This window comes from Phocoena sinus, chromosome 20 (genome assembly GCF_008692025.1).
Source record: "Phocoena sinus isolate mPhoSin1 chromosome 20, mPhoSin1.pri, whole genome shotgun sequence".
NCBI classification, from domain to species: domain Eukaryota; kingdom Metazoa; phylum Chordata; class Mammalia; order Artiodactyla; family Phocoenidae; genus Phocoena; species Phocoena sinus.
Window position 1 is genome coordinate 53,498,397 of NC_045782.1, and position 21,496 is coordinate 53,519,892.

At 50.6% G+C, this 21,496-nt stretch overlaps 1 protein-coding gene across 19 annotated transcripts in view; it reads left to right on the forward strand.

Annotated features, from left to right (window-relative positions):
- The window catches only part of SLC39A11 (solute carrier family 39 member 11), a 431,349-nt gene that overhangs the window by 85,481 nt on the left and 324,372 nt on the right, over positions 1-21,496 (forward strand). For 8 of the 19 annotated variants that reach the window (XM_032618000.1, XM_032618004.1, XM_032618001.1 and 5 more), the window contains exons 2-3: positions 2,776-2,894; positions 7,035-7,073. The exons of 5 other annotated variants lie outside the window; for them this stretch is intronic. In XM_032618000.1, coding sequence (XP_032473891.1) covers positions 2,787-2,894; positions 7,035-7,073 — 147 coding nt within the window. In that variant the 5' untranslated portion in view covers positions 2,776-2,786. Of the gene's footprint in view, positions 1-2,775; positions 2,895-7,034; positions 7,074-13,174; positions 13,241-21,496 lie in introns of those variants that run through there. 6 more of the 19 variants (XM_032618009.1, XM_032618015.1, XM_032618010.1 and 3 more) reach the window with 2 other exon arrangements.

Consider the following 21,496-nt stretch of genomic DNA (forward strand, 5'->3'; position numbering starts at 1 on the left):
AACCCGAATCATTTTGCTCAGTTCCACTCTCGAAGTCAGGACATGTATGTAGGTTTCGTGAAGTGCTCTTTCCACCTCTGCAACTTTTTCATTGGCATCTTGAAGCTGACTCTTGGAAGCAGGGTGACAGGTTTAAAAGAGAGAGAAAATAAATAAATTCTCTATCAGCCAGGAGCCGTGTGCTGCTATGTGTGGCGTGGTGCTGGCATCTTTAAAGCCGGATCCTGCCTTCTGCAAAGCAGCCCAGGTTTATGTATTAGTATCAGCTCACGAGGAAGTCTGAGCCCCATTGCAGAAGCGGCTTTTGAGGTGCCCTGGCTGACCTTCCCGGCTCCCAAGGCGCTCCTGGTCTACCTGCTGGAGAAAATTTTCTGTTCTCTTGGGTCTCTGTGGCGGTGGCCCTGCTGATCCCTCTTAGGGCAGGAGAACTCACTTTCTAAGTTCTTGGTCTTGTAGAAGTTGTTCCAGTTTTAGACCTGTGCTTTCCACTTTGACGTGCGTAAAGAGCCCCCCATGGGACTCGCTCAAATGCAGGTTCTGATTCATCAAGTCTGGGGTGGGGCCTGAGATTCTGCATTTCTAACTTAGCTGCTAAGGGCGCCTAGTGCTGCTGGTTCTGGGACCACCCTTTGAGTAGTGAGGATTTAAAACAGCAAATGGAGGAAGCTTCTCCAAGGGGCACTGAGCTTGCGTTGCTGACAGATGTGCTGTTGTAGGGATGGGAAGGATGGCGGCTTTGGTCTTCCCTCTGTGTCCCTTTTTCTTACATCTCAGGGTGCTCGGGTGTGAATAGGGTCTTGAAAGGGTGTTTTCCCCTCCCACTAGCCCCCAAGAACACCCGCGAGCTCCCTCGTTTGCCAGCTCACAAAATCCATGTTGACTTTGGCCCGTTGGTGAATGTAAACGGTTTCCTCTTTTCTGTAGTTATTAAAAGGCACATTCAACGCTGAAAAACAAAGTTGTTTTTTTTGTTATGACCTGTCTTGGACGGTAAGTACTGAGGAGACGATAGCTGTGTGCCTTTCTTTGTAAATGCTGTTTGAAATTTTATCCGCGAGCAGCTAGAAGGAGAAGGTTGGTGTAATGATCTGGATGTCTCTGTTTAAAGACAAATGTGAACCATTGTCTGTAGGGTACCCTAACTAGATGGCATATGTAAAAAGGTGGGTTTTTTCTAATATTTGCTTTTCTTTATTTGGTGCAGTCATCATTCTGAAGTCCACTTAGACTATGGGGACCCAATCGGAATCCAGAGATTCTGTTTCTCTCCAAGGATTCCTGGCACCTCGGCTGAGCCTGGGCACAGCTGGGCTCACCTGGGCTTATCTGGGTTCACCTGGACTCGCAGCCCTCCTAGGTCTGAATCCTGCTGTGTTGTTGACCCTCGTGGCATAAGAGGGCCCTTCCACCCTCTGCCCTGGTTTCCTTCCAGGGTCAGAGGCAGAATCTTCAGCTTTTGATCTGCAAGCCCAGGCTTCTGGCTCCTCTCAGACCACTCGGGCCTGGCAGGGCTGAGCCCAGCGGGGTCGTGTCCAGCCCTGTGGTTGCTGGAAGATGGCGGGAGCGGGGGGCGAGCTGAATGAGCCCTTTGAGATGAGGCCCTGACCCCCAGTGTTTATGTACCAAAACACAGGGCTTTTCAACCAACAGGTTTCTCCGCCTCGTAACTTTCCACAGGGAGCGTCTGATTCCCTGTCATTTTAGAGCTAGAATTGAAAACATGTCAAATCTAGAGATTCCCCAGCTTTGGGAGCAGGCGTGCTCAGTGGACTGGCGGAAATGCCCCTTGGGTCTCTGTTTCCTTGTTCTTGCTGAGTGTCTTATTCAAGTTAAGCTGGCCCTTTTCAATTCAACACATAGTTTTGGGGTGTCAGAAAGCCCTATTTTACAGGGGTGTCAAGTGTGAAAAAACATCATCCCTGTTTTTAAGCAACGAATGATATAAAAGATGAAGGAGGCAAGCCCACACAAAGAAAACACCAAAGGTGTGTCCTCGGACGGGAGTGGAGAGGAATCAGGGAAGCGTGGAATTGAATTCAGTGTTAGGTGGGCAACAGAGGATTCAGTGGGTCTGATGGCTGGAGGGTGTGGAGGAAGGCATGCTGGGAGGAAACCGGATAAAGAGAGACTTGGAGTAGGACCATCTGGGGCTTGTCAGAGGTTCTGGGAATAATTGGGTTGAGTTGGAATACGATGCCCACGCAGGGTGCAGTAGTCGAACAGTTATTGGGCTAGTTGCAGGTCAGTCTATGGCGTGTACCCTTTGCAGGCCTTGGGAACCGCCGTGGGAACCGCCCCGGGGAGCTATTGAAAGTGTGATCAGGATGTAGGTGGAAGAACTTCAATAGGGAATCGGAGCTAGTCACCTGTGTTTGGAGGAGACAGAACCGCTGATGGACGATAGGCAAGGCCAGGTAGAAAAGGCAGAATGTGCTGGAAGGCTGCAGTCGCCAGACCCTCCCACGCGCCCTTCCTCCAGGCTAAATAATTCACATTCTTTGCGCTTCTTCTCTTTGGAACTATTTCCCAATGTCGTCCCTTCTGTCGTGGCGTCTACTCCTCTGGCATCTCCCTATGCGTCCGCATGTCCCTCCTTTGGGAGTTAGATGATTTCCAGTACCGGGGAGAAGCTGGATGAAGCCGCCCGACCTGCGCCGGGTCATTGAGGTCACTGCGGGATGGATGGCGGAAGGGTGCGCACCAGCAGCCCAAACGTGGGCCAGCTCGGGTGGAGGGGCCGCGGGTGCTGACCCTCTTGTGCTCCTCTGCACACAGCTGTATCCAGCATGCTCCAAGGCCACAGCCCTGTGTCCCAGGCCTTGCTGGGGACCTTCTTCACCTGGGGGATGACGGCGGCTGGGGCAGCTCTTGTGTTCGTATTCTCTAGTGGACAGGTGAGTTGCCTCGGTTCGGTTCTGGGGGTTCTGGGGGACTCTCTTAGTGAGCTTTGAAACCAGCCCCTTCCGCCCAGCCGGGCTGCAGACTCGCTCATGCCGCCGGCCACAGCTTCAGGTTGGGATGACGTTGGCTCTGCCCCCTTGCCTCCCCTTGTCCCCTCCAGCTTGCTGCGCCCGTGCTTCTGGGTCCCCTGCTTCCCCCCTCCTGACTCAGAGGGAGCAGTAAGTGAGAAGACCAGGTACTCAGCCTCCTTGAGCCCTCTGCCTGATTTCTATCCTCCGTCTAGTTTGGGTCCGGAGCATGTGGTGATGTGCGTGAGGTTTGTACCTCTTCTGCCCTGTGGCCTTGAATTAGAGATGGTTGAAAAGACCTTGGGGAAAAGGCGGGGGGGTCGTCTGTCCACTTCCTCTTTTACCCCATTTCCAGGCTCTTCATGGACTCCCTCACCCTCTTTGGGATGAATACACGCACACCTGCCTCCCAGGCTCCTATAGACCCCACATCTGCCTACCCCTCCCACCCCTGCACCCCTAGATCCCCCAGACCCCACCTCTCCCTCCGCCACACGCTACACCCTCCTACACACTTCATGCAAACTCCCACTCTCCTCTCCCTCCCCTCTCCCCCCAGACCCCTACACTGGCCCTGTGCATCCCCCTCACATCCCTAGGGCCACCCTCTCCCCCCACCACTGTACACACCCCACCCCTCCCCTCCCCTCCCCTCCCCACGCCCCCCTCTTGTGCCTGGAAGTCCTTTTTTTCCTGCAACCTTGACACGCCCCCCCCCCCCCCCCCCCCACGCCAACGGCCTGGAGCCATCAGCCATGGATGCCTTGATGAAAGCGAAGCTCCTGCGTGGCTCACGCAGCCACAGACACTGTAGGGGTGGTTAGCCAGAAGTGTGCTGGGAGGCCTATCTGGAAAGCAAAACCCATCTAGGAAGCCGGCCAGCCGGGCACTCTTGTGTTAGAGCCTGAAAAGCAGTGTTGATGTTGCCAACAAGGTGGGGCCTCCCCCACTGCCCTCCCCTGCCTGGGGAGACCCACAGCCCCGAGGAGTCCCGGGTTACTGTCGACAGGTGACCTAACCCTCCTCCCGGTTCCTGACAGCCACGCCAGGTCTTCTGGGGTCCTGTCCTCGCGCCCTTCTGGCGCAGAGCACCTTCACCGTCTCATCTCGTCTCATTTTCACCAGATTCTTTTGCGTTGAGAAGGCGAGAGATCTGAGTCGAAATAGCTGGGGTCTAGCTGGCCCACCTGGCCCTGGAGACCCGAGTGGAACCCCACAGCCCCGTGTGGCCCCAGCCGATGCTGTGGAAGCTCCTCAGAAGGGAGAAGCCATGGCAGAGGTGCCCCCTTCCCCTTGGGAGCCGCAGAGCCGCTCGTTTGTGTCGTGTTAGTGTAATCCCCAGGCCAGTAGGAGGAACTGCTGAGTCCTTTCTCTGTGTGGAGGCACACAGGGGCTCCCCGAGACCACTCACGCGTTTGGTGATTCGCTAGACTCGGAGGACTCAGCATCGAGTTGTTTTCATGGCTCAGGTTTCTTACAGCGAAAGGACACACGATAGCATCAGCAAGACGGAGACGGTCGGGTCTGGAGAAGCCTGTGCCCAGATTTGGGATCCAATGCCCCCTTCCTCCCGTGAGGGGGCACAGAGCGTGCTTGTTCCGCCAGCAACGAAAGTGCAGTGACACGTGGGCCATGTGTCAGCCCAGGGATGCCCAGTTCAGACTCGGGCCCCAAGGTGTTTACTGGGGACTGGTCACGTGGGCATCTGTGCTGAGCTGCCAACCCAAACCCCAGACTTGAAGAAGGAAAGCAGGTGTCGTGCACAAATCACCTTGTTTGTGAAGCAGGCACTGGGGCCCACCCTTACTGCTCAGGGAGTGGGGCGAGCAGACCCAGTGCCAACTTCCCAGAAGCCAGCCAAGGGCTAACCTTGAAAGTGGGACCTTCTAAAGACAGCAGGCCCAGCTGGGCTGTGTGAGCCCTCTCTGCACAGGAGGGGTGCGGGAGGAGTGGGAAGGGGCTCCAGCACGAGGGGATAAAGCCAGCCGTAGACGTGAGCGCACAAGGGTTGGCTCTTCCCCTTCCCCTCCCTGGGGAACCTCAGTTTTCGCCCAGCTAGAATGGGGGCTGTGGTGACGGTCCCTCGGGATAGCAGACACTCAGCCATCTGCCCTCTGCTCTGCTGCTCTTGGCAGCATTGGCTCAACCTCACTCAAGATTCATTTTCTCGATTGAAAAACTCACGTCATAATTGTAGGAAGCTTGGAAAATATGGAAACGCTGAAAGAAATAATGAAAAAGTTCGTGATCCCGCTTCTCTGAAAGGAAAACCGAACATATTTGTTCAAATGTATTCAGCTGTATTTGAGTGAACATAAGTACAGACATATCTGTTTTCTTTACGTAATGAGGAGCAAACTGTCTGTGATGTTTTATAACCAGCGTTTCTCACTGGATGTTGTAAGTATGCCTCCCTATATCCCTAAATGGTTTTTCGATCATTTTGATTCACTCTGGTTACTTAAACGGCTGTAGAATATCCCGCCATAAAAATGCATTGCAGTTGAGTTAGCCAGTCCCCAACCGCTGGACAATTAGTTTATGTCCCTTTTTCTTGCTTCTAGAAGCAGTGTTATGACGAACATGAATCTTTGAGCACACATCTGATTAGCTCCTTGAGACAAACGTCTGAAAGTAGAAGAACAGGTTTACTGATCTTAAGAAAAGTATAATGCTTCTCCTTTCAGGATCCAGAGGAACGCTGAAAGGATGATTCTGCCTGACTTTTGAATTATATCTGTCTGCTTTGATTAAATTAGTTGATTAGACCAACTTGGCTTATGTCGTGGCATGCCTAGAGGAGAGTGTCATTTGTGTGGCTCACTGGGGTCAGAACCTTCCATCCACCCCGTAGCCACACAGAGGTGGGGAGAGGGTGCCTGTAGCCGTGATGATTACCTGTCAGCACTAGCTTCCCAGACCTCACTGGGAGGCTCAAGGATCGGGGCGCTAAGCATCTCAGTGTATCTCTAGTGTGTCCATGTGGCTATAGATTATATCCCTAACTTAGGCCACTTCCTAAAAACAACAACAACAGCCCTGTTTATTGAGATCTACGAAGCAGATAGAAAAATGCACATTTTATAAGTGTACAGCTTGATAACTTTTCACCAGTGAAAATAGTACCCAGATCAAGTGCTGGAACAGGACCAGCCCCCCCATCCCCCGGCTCCCACCAGCCCTTTCAGGGTCCCTTCCAATCACTGCCTCCCCACCCCTTACCTCCACTCCAAGGGCAGCCCCTCTCCTGCTCTCCAACTGCAGAGATTTGTTTTCTGTGTTTTGTATAGTATATAAATGGAGTAACCGTATAGTATATGCTCTTCTCTGTCGGGCTGATTTCACCCTATTTATTTTCCAGTCTGCTGAATGCCCCTGCCCGACTGTGAGCTCCATTCACCTATATATGTGTGTTCTCATTTCCACGTGGTGTTCTCTTGTATGCGTACAACCTAATGGTGTATCCACTCTGCTCGTGGTGGGCTTTCGGTTAGTTTCTAGTTTTCGGCTCTCACAAATAATGCCGCAAAGAGCATTTTCGTACACGCGTCTGGTGAATCCAAATATGCATTTCTGTTAGGTGATTATGCGTGGCACTGCTGGGTCATAGGGTATGCTTAATTTCTAGTGGGTGCCGCCAGCTTTGCCAGGTGGCTGTACCAGTTTGTACTCTGCCTCTTTCAGTGTGGGAGGATTTTGATTGGTCCACATGCTCCTTGCCAGTGCTTGTCACTTTCCATCGTTTAGACCAGCTCCTTACTAAAGGTTTGTAGCCATAATTCACAGGGAGAGCCGAGGAAGAGGCAAAACACGTGGACCGATGAAAAGCAAGGGTCACACTGAGAAAATGCTCTGATTGGCTGTGGGATGGATGGAAGGTTTCAAAAAAATTTTTTCCCCCTGGTTCTTGGCCCATTTTATAAAGGCTCGGGTCCAGGATTCCAGATAGGTTCGCAGAGTGAGGCATGGGCTAGACTTTATTCATGTGGCTCTCTTAGGCCTATGGTTTCCTCTTATCCCACGGAACGTCCCTTAGAAACTGAAACATCTTGTTTTCATTTTCAGAGGCGGATCTTAGATGGAAGCCTTGGCTTTGCTGCAGGGGTAAGTAGCACGTGGTAGGAGGGATGTAAGTGGAGGACGTTTATTTTGTTATTTCTCTGCTAAGGGGTATTTCCAGTTTCTCCGCATGCGGCCAAGCTGCATCTCTGTGATCTACAGGTGCTAATGGCTCCCTCTTCTCGCTGACCCTGTTTGCATCCAGCGTACTGAATGCCCCTGCCTCTCCTTAGACAGTGAAAGAAGCTTGTTGGCAGCTGTCTCAGGACTTGTAAATAAGTATTTCCAATAAGATAATATTTAGGGAGGGCTTAGCACAGAGCTTTGCTGGCACTAATTAAATATCCTCTTTCTCTCCTCCTTCTCACCCTTGAAAGACCTTATATCATAGACATTATCTTTTTTTTTTGGCTGCGCTGGGTCTTCGTGACTGCCCGCGGGCTTTCTCTCATGGCGGCGAGCGGGGGCTGCTCTTCGTTGTGGTGTGCAGGCTTCTCATTGCGGTGGCTTCTCTTGCTGCAGAGCACGGGCTCTAGGCACACGGGCTTCAGTAGTTGTGGCTAGTGGGCTCTAGAGCTCGGTAGGTGTGGCGCACGGGCTTAGTTGCTCTGCAGCACGTGAGATCTTCCCGGACCAGGGATCGAACCCGTGCCCCCTGCATTGGCAGGTGGATTCTTAACCACTGTGCTACCAGGGAAGTCCCCAAGACAGTTTCAAGTGTGTAATAAAGTGGAGCGAATCCTATGAGGCAGCCCAGGTACCCACCACCCAGCTTCAATCATTATTGACACTTTGCTAATCTCAATTTCACGTGTTTTCCCCCTCCTCCCACCCCATATTCTCGGGAGGTGGAATACTGTGTAAAAGCAAAGCTTAGACATCATGTGATCTTACTTGTAAATTCAGTGCACAGCTCTAGTTGAATGACTCTTTCTTTCTCTCTTTCTCTCTCCCTTCTTTCCTTCCTCCCTCCCTCTCTCCCTTCTTTCCTTCCTCCCTCCCTCTCTCCCTTCTTTCCTTCCTCCCTCCCTCCCTCCCTTTCTTTCCCTTCCTCCCTCCCTTCCTCCGTTCCTTCCTTCCTTCCTTCCTTCCTTTCTCTCTCCCTTCCTTCCTCTCTCTCTCTCCTTCCTTCCTTCTTTCTTTCTTTCTTTCTTTTGTTCTTTCTCTCTCTCTCTCTCTCTCTTTCCCTTTCCTTTCTCCCTCCCTCTCTCTCTTTCTTTCTTTCTTGCCTCACCACGCATCTTGCAGGATCTCAGTTCCCCGACCAGGGAATGAACCTGGGCCACAGCAGTGAAAGCACTGAATCCTAACCACGAGGCAACCAGGGAACTCCCTGAATGACTTTTTAAAAAAAAACATAATCACCATGGTATTATCACAGCTACCAAAATTAATAATTCCTTATTATTATCCAACACTTAGTTCACATTCAAACTTCTGCCGTTTTTTAAAAAAATTGTCTTCTAAAATTGTTTTCTTAGGATCAGGATACAAACAAGATTTTCATATTGAATTTGTTTCGTACTGAATCTTTTTAGTCCCTTTTATTCTTTAGCAGTACCCCCCACCAGCCCCGCCGCCCCACGGCCTTTTTTCCCCATGCTCGTAATATGTTAGAGAAACTGGATCATTCATCTGTAGAGTGTCCCACATTCTGACTTTGGCAGATTGCTTCCTTATGGTGCTGTTGAACTTGTTCCTCTGTCCCCTGGGTCTCCTGTAAGCTGGGAGTTGGACCTCAAGGCTTGCTTAATGCAGATTCCCTTTTCCAGGCACGAATCACGTGAATCACTGTCACAGTGGTGCTGTGTATTCCAGTCACATCAGAAGCCATGTTAATATGTGGTTTTCCCTTGTGGTTGCTCAGAATTTGGTTCCTTTCTCCTCTTTTTGTAGTTCTGTGATCCGCAAAATCTGACCCGGGTGTGGGACCTCCCGGAAGTTCTCTAAGTCAGCAGCTGTGAGACTGGCATCTGTGGAGACATTCTGGGTGCTTCACAGGGCATGGAGAGTGGTCACAGAATCAATTCCCAGGTCCTCAGCTTCCAGTTTTGTTCTCTTTCCCCAGATTGCTCTGCCTGAGAATACCCCAGTGGCAGGTCCTGTCTTCCCAGCTTCCCCGACACAGTCGTCCTCTCCTACTTCACGAAGGGAAGATGCACTCTTGCCTTACTTCTTGTCTTTGGGTAGCTACATCTCCACACACAGACGGAGAGACCCTTGGCATGTTGGTGCTCGGGTAGAGATAGTGAAGGACTTGAACCACTGATCGCTGGACACAAATCCTTTAGCAATTTGGAGACTGTCCCGTCCTTTGAATCAAACTGTTAGCAGAGAAATCCTTTAATGTAGGGCATTCCCTGGTAGTCCAGTGGTTAGGACTCAGCACTTTCACTGCCGAGGGCCTGGGTTTGATCTCTGGTCAGAGAACTAAGATCCCGCAAGCTGTGTGGAATAGCCCAAAAAAAAGCCTTTAGTGTAAATTTCCATGGTGGACCACTCTGGGATTTTGAGCCTCCTTGGATAGAGTTCAAAGAACAAAATGACAATATTATAACAATATATCTATTTTTTTCTATCTTCTTTACATGAACACGTTTTCTCTTTGTTTACTTTAAGAAAAGAAAGAACCCAAAGAAAATCAGAAATAAAATCGATGCTTAGCCCTGTCTTATTCTAGCAATAACTTCGTAATGTTTATTCACAGTTATATGAAGGAATTGAAAATATAAGAAAAAAAGCCTCATCCATGAGAATATGCATTTCCAAGAATATTTTACTTTTGAGTGTCTAATAATTATGAAGCAGCATATTCAATTTTTGTTATTATGAATGTGTTCTTGACCACTAATAGTTCTAAATTTATTTATTTATTTATTTATTTATGGCTGGGTTGGGTCTTCGTTGCTGCATGCAGGCTCTCTCTGGTTGCGGCGAGCTGGGGCTACTCTTCGTTGCGGTGCGTGGGCTTCTCATTGTCGTGGCTTCTCATGTTGCGGAGCACGGGCTATAGGTGCGTGGGCTTCAGTAGTTGTGGCACACAGGCTTCAATAGTTGTGGCTCGCGGGCTCTAGAGCACAGGCTCAGTAGTTGTGGCGCATGGGCTTATTTGCTCCACGGCATGTGGGATCTTCCCAGACCAGGGCTCGAACCCGTGTCCCCTGCATCGGCAGGCGGATTCTTAACCACTGCGCCACCAGGGAAGCTCCTCGACCGCTAATGTTTCAACGGTCACTCAATCCAGGAAATTGTTATTTAAGCAGTTGGAGCCCTAGGCTCACAGGGAATTTTTAAAAATTAAATGGAAATGAATAGAAATATTTTTTTGCAAAGCAGTATGATAAAGAAACCAGTGACAGACTTTCTAGCATACAATGTCAGTTGCTCTAGGATAAAATTCTGTGGGGAAATGCAGTTGAAGTACAAATAAGGAGAAAGGAGAATGATGTACATTTTTTGACTTTTGAAGAAGAGCTTGCACATGTGGTTTTGCGTGTAGAATGTAACCCTCGAACAGAAAAGTGCATTAGACATAAACGCACAGCTTAGCTTGTGTATATTTTTAAGTGTATAATGGGAGAGTCAAATCCCTGTGCTGTTTATTTTTACGTATTTATTTGGCTGCAACGCGCGGCTTGCAGGATCTTAGTTCCTCCGCCAGGGGTTGAACCCAGGCCCCGGCAGTGAAAGTGCTGGGTCTTAACCACTGGACCACCAGGGAATTCCCTCTCTATGCTGTTTAGATCCCACTGGGTCCATTTAAACTACCGACGAAGCAGTTTTACTTGAAGACATCAATATTTACGTGCCAGAATTTATGTCTTTTGCGACGCTTTAAATTTGAGATGAAAATATTTATTTTTTATTTTTATTTTTTGAATTTTATTGACATATAGTTGATTTACAGTGTTGTGTTAATTTCTGCTGTACAGCAAAGTGATTCAGTTTTACATATGTATATTCTTTTTCACGTTCTTTTCCGTTACGGTTTATGACATGATAGTGAATGTAGCTCTCTGTGCTATACAGTGGGACCTTGTTGTTTATCCATTCTGTATATAATAGTTTGCATCTGCTAATCTCACACTCCCAGTCCATTCCTCCCCCATCCCCCTTCCTCCTTGGTAACCACAAGTCTGTTCTCCATGTCTGTGAGTCTGTTTCTGTTTCGTAGATAAGTTCATTTGTGTCGTATTTTAGATTCCACGTATAAGTGGTATGATATGGTATTTGTCTTTCTGACTTAACTTCACTTAGTATGATCATCTCTAGGTCCATCCATGTTGCTGCAAATGGCATTATTTCATTCTTTTTTACGGCTGAGTAATAGAAAACATTTTAAATGTCAATTTCAAAATGAGTGAGAGGGTACCTAGTTTTTCAGAATTCTTGTAGAGGTTACACAGATACAGAGTCTGCAGAACTGTGTTCTGTGCTGACCTGCCTCTTGGGTGTCCTGATCTAGTTTGCTCTTTTAGGCCAGGAGCCTCTGTAAGATTTATATAACAAAAGACAAAACCCAAGATGAAACAAGGGGGGAAACAAAAAACAGGTAGAGTATACCAGTCTTCAGGACCTGTAAGAATGAATTTGGGAGCATTAAACCATGAAAATTTAAGAGTTCCTTAAAAAACATCATCAGACCAGTGTTTTATGTTCTTTTCACTATGAGGATGTAAAATAGTTTACTTCTGAGTTTTAAAATAGTTGGTGGGAAAAAAGAGATTCTAAAAGTTATCTTTGTGTCTTTATTAGAAAATAAGTCATTTGTTTTTCTAACCGTGACCTCGAGAATATGCTAGTTGCATAGAGGAGCTCCTGACCAGTCTCCCGATGCAGCGAGAAAAGTACAAGCTTGGTGGGGGAGACAGATGGAACTCAAACTCAGGAAAATTCAGTGGCATTGGTGACTAGAAGTGGATTCTCATAAATGCCTCCCCAAACTAGAGGAAGGCAGTAGAGCCCCAGTAGTCCAAGCTGTAATAATTGCTTGTACTTACCACGGACCGATTTATATTTAATACAGTCAGCCTACTGTGCACGGCAACAAAGAGTAGCCCCCTGCTCGCCGCAACTAGAGAAAGCCTGTGCGCAGCACCGAAGACCCAATGCAGCCATAAATACATAAATAAAATAAATAAATTAAAAAAAAAGACAAAGAAGAAGAAAATCCCCTTTTCTTTCTTACTGGCTTCCCAGAGGTCACCACCATTAACCCTGAGTGTGTCTTTGGAGAACTTTTATGACGCACGTACAAAGTGTCAGGACGGTTATTAGATGTGCCATAGTGCCTGATACCCTAAAGGCTTTGCTGCTTCAACACTGCTTTCAGGTGCTTTGAATCTACAAAAAGGGAAACCTGGCCATCAGACATTTGACTGGGGTCCCATTGCACCTTGCACAGACATAACATGTTTCTACAGTCAGTTCTGCATACATTTAGGTATGTGTCGCATGTATATAAAAATCTGTCTCTAACACAATGCTGAAGTGACATATTAATACTGTATATAACTGTGCGCTGAGACAAGTGTTTCTGTGAGAGAGGTTCCCAGGACAAAGGACATAGGTATTTTTTAAAAATTTATTTTTATTCTTAAAAAACATCGCTTAGATGTTGCATTTATTTTATTTATTTTTTATTTGTGCCTGCCTGCGGGCCTTCTCCAGTTGCGGCGAACGGGGACCACTGTTCGCTGTGGTGCGCGGGCCTCTTACTGCAGTGGCTTCTCTTGTTGCGGAGCGTGGGCCCTTGGCGCACGGGCTTCAGTAGTTGTGGCACGCGGGCTCAGCAGCTGCGGCTCGCGGGCTCCAGAGTGCAGGCTCAGCAGCCGTGGCGCATGGGCGCAGTTGCTCCGTGGCATGTGGGATCTTCCTGGACCAGGGCTCGAACCCGTGTCCCCTGCTTTGGCAGGCGGATTGTTAACCACTGCGCCACCAGGGAAGTCCCTCCGATGTCTCTTTTTCTGTGAACTAACTAGGAATCTCTAAATCAGTGTATAGTCTCTCTCAAGGAGGAAGCACTTGTGTGGAATAAATATGACCATGAAACTGCAGAAGACAAAGATAGGCTACCAATCCAAAAGCTTACTTCTAGGCATGAAAAGGCAATTTAATATCTATTATTTAATCCCATAGGGAGCTGGCTCCTTATGAAAGACGTGATTTTTCTTAAGGAGATTTTGGCTGAGTCTGCTTTTGTGCCACAAGTGGTGAGTGATGTTTTCTCCAAATAACTGGCTCGCTGTTGGAAGTTAATGATGCTCTCCAGTGATGGCCTTTGAGTCTGGAGGGATGACGTTCTCCATTTCCATGGAGAAATGGATGGGAAGAAATGGACTTAAATTGTAGCATGAGAGATTCAGGGAGGAGATTCCAGCCAGATCCATTGGAAAGGTTTCTTCTAGAGTAAATAGGAGAGAGAGAAGGGCCAGGGGTGCAGAGTAGCCATTGAATCGGGGCTTCAGAAAGCCTAGCCTTTATACTCCTGGCTCTACAGCTCCTGGATTACGAAGTAATAATTGCTCTTACCTTTTCTCCTTCTTCCTGCCTGAGAGATAGGGAAGCCTGATACGTCCTAATGGAGATTTTCCAACGTGAGGTCTTCTGGACCACACTGAAATGGGCCGGGCCACCACCAGACAGTATGAGTACTCTGATGGGCTCTGGTGAGGCTCCTGCAAAGATCATTGCTGTCTGTTTCTCTGATTCTCTTCTTTATGAGGCTGAGTGAGATGAAGGGCCCCTGATGGCCTCCTGGGGATGCTGAAGCTGTGTGGACCTTGAGGAGGTTCCATCCCCAGCATCACCTGGACTGTGGACAGGTTACCTTGGAAGTTTCATGGCAGTTGTCCCTTGCGGACTCCTCTCTTAAATCTGCTTTTTCAAGATTTGAGGAACCAGGGAGCCCCAGGGCCTCCTAGATTTTACTCTCTGCAGCTTTTCTCTTGCACTGGGATGCAGAGACCAGGGAGGTGATGTTGGTCTGTTCTAGGGCTAAGGCCGCCCTTCTGGTGGGCGCTCAGTGCAGGGAGGGCATATTCCAGGGTGGGCTTGGTGGGACTTTGAGCCGCCTGTCACAGGGGTCTCGTTTGACAAGGTGGGTGTGGCCCGGTACAGGAAGAAGATGTGGGGCTGGGCCCTCCTCTTTTCTTTTTTTGGCCGTGCCACGTGGCATGTAGGATCTTAGTTCCCCGACCAGGGATCGGACCTGCGCCCCCTGCATGGGGAGCAGGGAGTCTTAACCACTGGAGTGCCAGGGAAGTCCTGGGAAGGGCCCTTCTCCAACCAGGACCATTCACTATTCAGGGTGCTTGTCGTTACGGGGCACCTGCCGCTTCTCCACAAGGCACTTGCTTTTTAAGGGTCTCAAATGACCAGTTTCCGGTGGGAAACTTCTGTGTCTCAGCTGAGTGTCCTCAAGCCATGCCAAGGCCAGGCAGGAGACACTGAACGCATCACAGGGGACAAGCCTGATTTTTGGCCGGCGCCCCCGGCCCCCAGACAGTAGTGGTTCCTGTGGGCGCGAGGACGACGTGGTGACAGCTCTTCCCCTCGGCCCTCCCCTCACCCTGTGCGCATGTGCGGGGCAAGATGAGGCCCTTCCTTCCCAGCACATCCTGACTCCACGCTGGGGGGGGGGAGCGAGGTCTTGCTGCAGGGGAGGGGGTGGCGAGGCGAGAGAAAAGAAAGGAGAAAGGGAAGAAACACACTCGGGACGGAGGCAGATGACGATGGTTATGCTTGTGTTTTTTCTTTTCCATTCCATGCTTCAGACTTCCAGCGCCCTTGTAAGCAGCGCAGGGGAGGAAGTGATACATGTTGCCTTCTCTCTGCAGTGATGGGAAGGAACCGCGTTTGCGTTGGTGGCAGAGCCCACATGTCTGAGCACCTGGGGTGGGGCAGCCCGGAGCCTGCCCAGGGCCCCGGATGGACGTTGCTCCCTCCCGGCCCCCGTCTCGCCCCATCCCCTGTCCTCTCCTTCCCCACGTGCATCCTTGGGCAGCCTCCACTCTCATGGCCTGGCAACCTGTTTCCCGCTTTCTTCCTCTGCTTTTCCTTGTGGTCCTGGGCCGACTCTACAGTTGGGCCAGGGCACCATCCTTGGGAATATCTGTGCCACTTTGTCTGGGGGCCTCCTCCCCTGCGCCCATGAAGGAGGAGGTATGAGTGTATGTCGGTGGCCAGCAGGGCTTCAAATAGTCAGACGTGAGTGCCCCAAAGTCACAGTAACCCCTCCCCTCCCCTCCCCTCCCCTCCCCTCCCCTCCCCTCCCCTCCTCTCCCCTCTCCTCCTGTATTCCAGGCACTGTGTCAAGTACTGAGCAGTTGAAAAAGTGCCAGGAGAGAGGGTCTCTGTCTTTAAGGGAGTTCTGATCTAGCGGAGGGGTGGGCACACTACACCAGTGGTCCAAGTCCAGCCCTCTGTCTGTTTTTTCCCCCACTGTCTGTTTTTGTAAATGGAGATTTATTGGAACCCAGGCACGTCCATTTGTTTACATATCAATATTATCAGCGGCTGCTTCTGCATGACAACAGCAGCCCTGAAGAGCTGCAGCAGGACTTCGTGGCCTGCAAAACTATTTGGCTTTTTACTGAAGTTTGCTGATCCCTGATGTAGTTGCAGGTAGGTGATGGACCACTGGGACCACAGCTCTGTGCTGTGCAGGGCTGCAGGCTGCAGGTCGTGGAACGTTCCCTGGAGTGTCCGATGTTCCCGAGTTGGTGATTTTCTGGGGACCTGGGCTTTGCTCCTGAAGTCAATGCTACTGCTTCCCTTTGCTGGAAGGGGGCCTTTAAGAACCTCCAGGGAATGGCTTAGCAGTGAAGCCTGATGAGTTATGTGGACCCTTTTGCTCCGTTGTCCTTGTCACATAAGGCACGCTGTGGCCATCAAGACGGACAGCCACAGGTGAACGTGTGCAATTTGAGTTGGTGAAATAAAGCCAGGTGTCCCCCAGCTCAAACCGAACTCAACTTTGCCACTGTCATTGGCATCCATGGTCTAGCAGAGTGAGCTAACTTGGCCTAGCGTCCTTGGTGGTTTGATTCCAGGGAGCTCTCTGGCTTTGGGGAAGCTCCCTTCCTTCCGATGCAGTGGTTCGCCACCCTGGCCGCACGTTAGAATCACCTGGAGAGATGTGAAAAGCCCCATGGCCTGGGCGCACCCTGGACTACATCAGAATCTCCAGGGGGTGGGATGAGGCTTCAGTAGTTTCTAGAGCCCTCCCCTCTTCAGTAGTTTTAGAGCCCCCTACCCCCTCCACCTCCCATCCCTTTGATTGCATGGTGCCAAGGCTGAGCACCCCTGTTGTGATGGGAACCGTGGTTTAGTGAAGGGTGAGCTGGTGTTTTGAAAGAGCAGACTCCCTTCAGAGGCTCCGTGCATCTGTGGGGCTAAGGATCCAGCTGAGCCAACACGTCGGGTTGGGGTCATGGCTAGAGGGGCACTGGACGTGGAGGATGGGGCCTTGGAACTTGGACGGGGAGCCCAGGAGGAGGCTCCTGCCTCTGGGTCCATGGAGGCTGCCATGATGGAGTCCACCATGTACTTGGCAGTTGGCTCCCGAGGCTGGCTGGTTTTGATACCAGCCTGGGGTGGAAGGGGACGGCTGTTGTACGAGAGAGGTGTATTTTCCAGTTGGTCAGGCGATGGTGGACATCCGCCATCTGGGAACTCGGGCTCTTCCTTGGGGCTCCTTGGAAGATGGGAGGCAGAATCTTGGCTGTTTGGAGACCTTGAGCTTGAGTTTAGATTCTCCCTTCATGCATTGTCCTCCTTGGATCACATATTGCGTCTGGAAAAAAAAAACCTCAGGACTGGTGGGCCCTTCTGGGAGTCACCTCAGGCACCCTCTGCCATCAGACAGGGCAGTATTTCACCCAGTCCACACGGATGGTGGGAGCACAGCTTGTTCCCAAAGACTTTTGCGAAGAAAGACTTTATACACGTTTTCTTTTTGGGTGATCTGAGCATTTAGCTAGCTTATTAGAAACTTACCTAACCTAAACGTCTTCTGCAATTTAAATAAAAGAGAGGGAGTAGCTGACGTCACTTTTCATAGGCATCTCAGTACAAATCACATTAGAAAGCATGTATCGAGTGTCAGCTCTTTTGCAAGATACTCTGAGCACAAGGCATCCAAGTTAATATCGGTTAAGTTTTGTCCCTGAGCCTTCTCATGCCAGGACCATATCTATACATGTTACTCACATAGCGCTTTGTGCCAAGGCTGGTGTTGGGTGGCGTGTCCCTGCTTTTCCCCAGTGGCTAGTTCACCAGTGGGGAGAGGAGCGAATAATCAAAGCTCTGTGAAGGGCCCGTGTGAGTTTAGACATGGCCCAGACACGTGTTCTCTTCGCAGAAAAGCCCTTTGTCTTGGACAGGGAGAGAATCAGCTTCAGGCCAAGCCATCTCACCATTTCCTGAGCACCTACTGTGTATTTGTGGGGAGTATGCAAAGAAGTAAGATATAATCCCGCTCTGCGGGGGGTTTAAGGTGGGTTAGGGAAGAGAGGTCATATTCATCTGTAATCAAGAGACAGGTCAGCGCCTGGTTGTAAAAAGGTAATTGATGGCAGGTGGTGGGAGCCCCCTGGGACAGGGAGGTTATTTCTAGTTGGGGAATAGAGAGCACTTCTTTGTGGAGGCAGCTCAGGTTGGAAGGATCCGTAGAGTCTGGGGGTGGGGAAGGAGGAGGGGAAGGAAATGAATTACAGGCGGAAGAACAGCAAACTGGAAGTACAGAATGGAAAATACTGGAGTGGTGATTGCTTTGGTTGGCCGGTGGTGCCAGAAGGGTAGGCTGGGGCCCGATGTGTCCAACCTGGGGTCCTGTGGAAGGGAGTTGGTGATCTGTTCTCTAGATCGATGGGGGAGACCCTGGAGGTTTTTGTGAGGGTGACATCAGAGCTGTGCTTTCAGGAAGCGCATTCTGTTGGTAGCAGATAACGTGGCCGTAGGGAGCATGGAGGGGGAGGCTGGCTATGGGCAGGCAGGCTGGAGGCTCTTGCGTTACTTTAGGTGATACCTTGACTCACTGGAACCCTTGACTTTGGGCAGAGGCAGAGGAGTTAGGAGGGGAGACAGCAAAAGACATTCCTGCTGGAGAACTCGGGGGCTTGGCAGTCCTTTGATTATGAAGGTAGTTGAAGCCCATCAGAAGTACTGTGTTCCTGGGGCTACCTCCCCTGGGGTTGTTAGAGAATTTAGCTTCACCATCCTGGCTTAAGGGCTGAGGGGGACTCTCCCAGAAATGGGGAGGTGGGGAGCCCCATTTACAGCTCATTGGCCAGAACTTATTCGTAAGACCGCATCTAGCTGCAGAGAAGGCTAGGATACATGGTCTTTACACTGGGATTCTGTTACTGAAGGAGAGAGAACAGTGGAAACTTGAGCAGGTAGTTAGCACTCTCGGCCATACAGCCTAGTGCAGAGAGAGCTTTGAGCCCTAAGATATCATTGCTTTACCTTCTCTGTGTACATTTTCTATATGCTCTTTTAGAAAACGGGCTGTGTTATTTCTTTCTTTAACTTCTTTCGAAATGGAGGAGTAATACACGAAGTTGGTAAGAAATTCAAGTAGTCCAGTAAAAAAATAAGTCCCTCCGTCTCTTTGCACCAGGCAGGGCCTTGGCGGGGTGGGTGTGGGTCACAAATGACAAAAACCTAATTCAATCTGGCATAAGGAAGAAAAGACATGTATTGGTCCATGCAATTAAAATGTCCAGGCATGGGGACTTCCCTGGTGGTGCAGTGGTTAAGAATCCACCTGCCAATGCAGGGGACATGGGTTCAAGCCCTGGTCCGGGAAGATACCACATGCCGTGGAGCAACTAAGCCCATGCACCACAACTACTGAGCCCACGTGCCACAACTACTGAAGCCCGCGTGCCTAGAGCCTGTGCTTTGCAACAAGAGAAGCCACCGCAATGAGAAGCCCGCGCACCGCAATGAAGAGTAGCCCCCGCTCGCCGCAACTAGAGAAAGCCCGTGTGCAGCAATGAAGACCCAACTCAGCCCCCCCACCAAAAAAAAGAAATGTCCAGGCATAGAACTGACCTCAGAATCTGCTACATTCTGGATCAAAGGCCATCACTGGGACCTGCTTTTCTCCATCTCCTGGCACTGCTTTTCTCTGTGTGGCTCCATTTTCAGTAGTCTGTTCACATCCTCTCAGGCTCAGCGTCCAGATGAGCGAGGTCTTTTTTCACACCTCTTGGAGTTGAGTTTCACGGGCAGCGAGCAACTGACCTGACTTGGGTTATGTGTTCATCCCTGAATGCTAATCCCTGTTCCCATGGGGATGTGACATGTGCCCTGTGGCCAGGGCTGGGCATGTGACCTCTCCCCTGCATTAGATAAAAAGCAAAGACTAATCATGACTAACAATGGGGGGCGGGGAGCAGAGATGATTTCTCCAAAGCAAAACCGAGGTACTGTCGCCAACGCGGGGGCGATGGGTGTTGAGTAGCCAGCACACAGCAGATGTGCCCCCACGTTCCTCGGCTTGGTTAGAAACCACCCCAGGACGTCGTGACTTAAGTCAACAACATTCCATTATTCCTTACGATTCTGGGTTGGCTGCACTCAGCTGGGTGGTTCTTCTGGGCTCGCCTGGGGTCACTCGTGAGGCTGCAGGCATCTATCTGGCAGCTCAGCTAGGCTGGAGGGTATAAGAGGGCCTCACCCACGGTCTAGGGCCTTCATGCTACCAGTTAGTTGTCTGGCCCTCTGTCCACACATGGGGTCTGTCCACCTCATGGGTCAGTAGCTTAGTCCGGCCTTCCTTACAGGGCAGTGGAGGAGTTCAAGAACGTGCAGGTGGAAACCGCCAGGCCTCTGGAGGCCTGGACTCTACACACAGTCACTCCTCCATGTTTTATTGGCCAAAGCAAGTTGCCAGGCCCCACCAGATTCAGGGGCTTGGGAAATACTCTCGTTCTTAGCGGGGGGAGCCAGCAAAGCATCACGGCTCTGCTCTGCCATCTCCCCGCTTCCCTTGCAGAGGGGAGGCCTGTTGACAGTCTACCCTTCCAGAACCAGTCTTCCTGTTCTGTTGCCTAGTGCCTTCGTTGTTGCCATTTCCAGCGGTCACTGGACCGCTTCACCGGAACTCCCTTTGTCTTGTTTTTCCACCTGCCTCTTAGCTTCCCTCTGGACTTCCCACCCAGTGAGACAGAGTGCTGGCTTTCTGTGTTTCCATTCGGTTTGTTAAACACCCGAGGAAGAAATTCGAAGAGCCAGTGAAGCTTAATTTGTTTTCTGCAAGCAACAGAGAAGCAAAACCTTTATGAGAGGGATGAGTCATAGGTGCTCTGGCCTCCTGGGAGGAAAGGGCTCCGGCTCAGTTTTTCTCAGTACAAGGGCTACATTGTTCTAGAGGCAAGAATTAGCTCAGTATTGAGTGAGGTGGCCTTCTGTGGCTAACAGTAGTATAATCTCCCTGGAATCGTTCTGTGGGGAGACACTTGGCTTCTTGAGAGTGGGTGTGTCCGGGCCGTGGATTTGGAAGAGGCGTGGGTCAAATACTGCTTTTGTATATCCCATATGCTTCAGCACTTCTTGGTTTCATCATCCTGCACCTGTATAACCTTGATTTTTTTTTTTTGAGTCCCCAAATTTCTGTGGTTTTTTTTTTTTTTTTTTTTTGCGTTACGCGGGCCTCTCACTGTTGTAGCCTCTCCCGTTGCGGAGAACAGGCTCCGGACGCGCAGGCTCAGCGGCCATGGCTCACGGGCCCAGCCGCTCCGCGGCATGTGGGATCTTCCCAGACCGGGGCACGAACCCGTGCCCCCCGCAACAGCAGGCGGACTCTCAACCACTGCGCCACCAGGGGAGCCCCCCAAATTTCCTTTTAAATTCAGGAAGCAATCTTCTTCCCTCATTGCAGGGGAGTCCCCGCCTCATTTGGTGACCGTAAGTTATGGTTGTAAAGAGCCTTTTGCTGAGGGCAGGAGAGATGGAGAGAAAGCCCGTCCCGGTGTGTCTCGGGCAGGTGTGTGGGCAGCGCATTGGGTGGTGCCGAACTGTGGATTTTACTCATCTCATTGCCCCCCCACCGCCCCCCCCCCCCCCCCCCCCCACGAGGGTGGTGAGAAACGTGGAGCTCAGAGGAGCCATGGTCATGGGCTGAGCATCCTTGCTTGCCGCCTTTCCCAGGGCCTGGAGAGGATTGTCTGACTCAGGGTCCAGGGTCGGATGTGAGATGGGGGTAGGGCCTCCCTCCCCACTCCCTCCTGATGCCTCCCAGCCTGAGGAATTGGACCTCAGGAGTGATGTCTTCCCTGGGGGAGAGGAGCCCCTCTTGAGGCATCTGAGGCCAGGAAGCAGAGCTCTGAGCCGACGACGCAGTAGTAAAGAGAGTGTTAAGAGAGTGTTTGGGCTAGGACAGGGGGTCCTGAGGCCTGGGGTGCATCTCTAGCTGAGCTGCTTAGGATACCCGTGATTAGTGGCAAGTCCTGTAACCT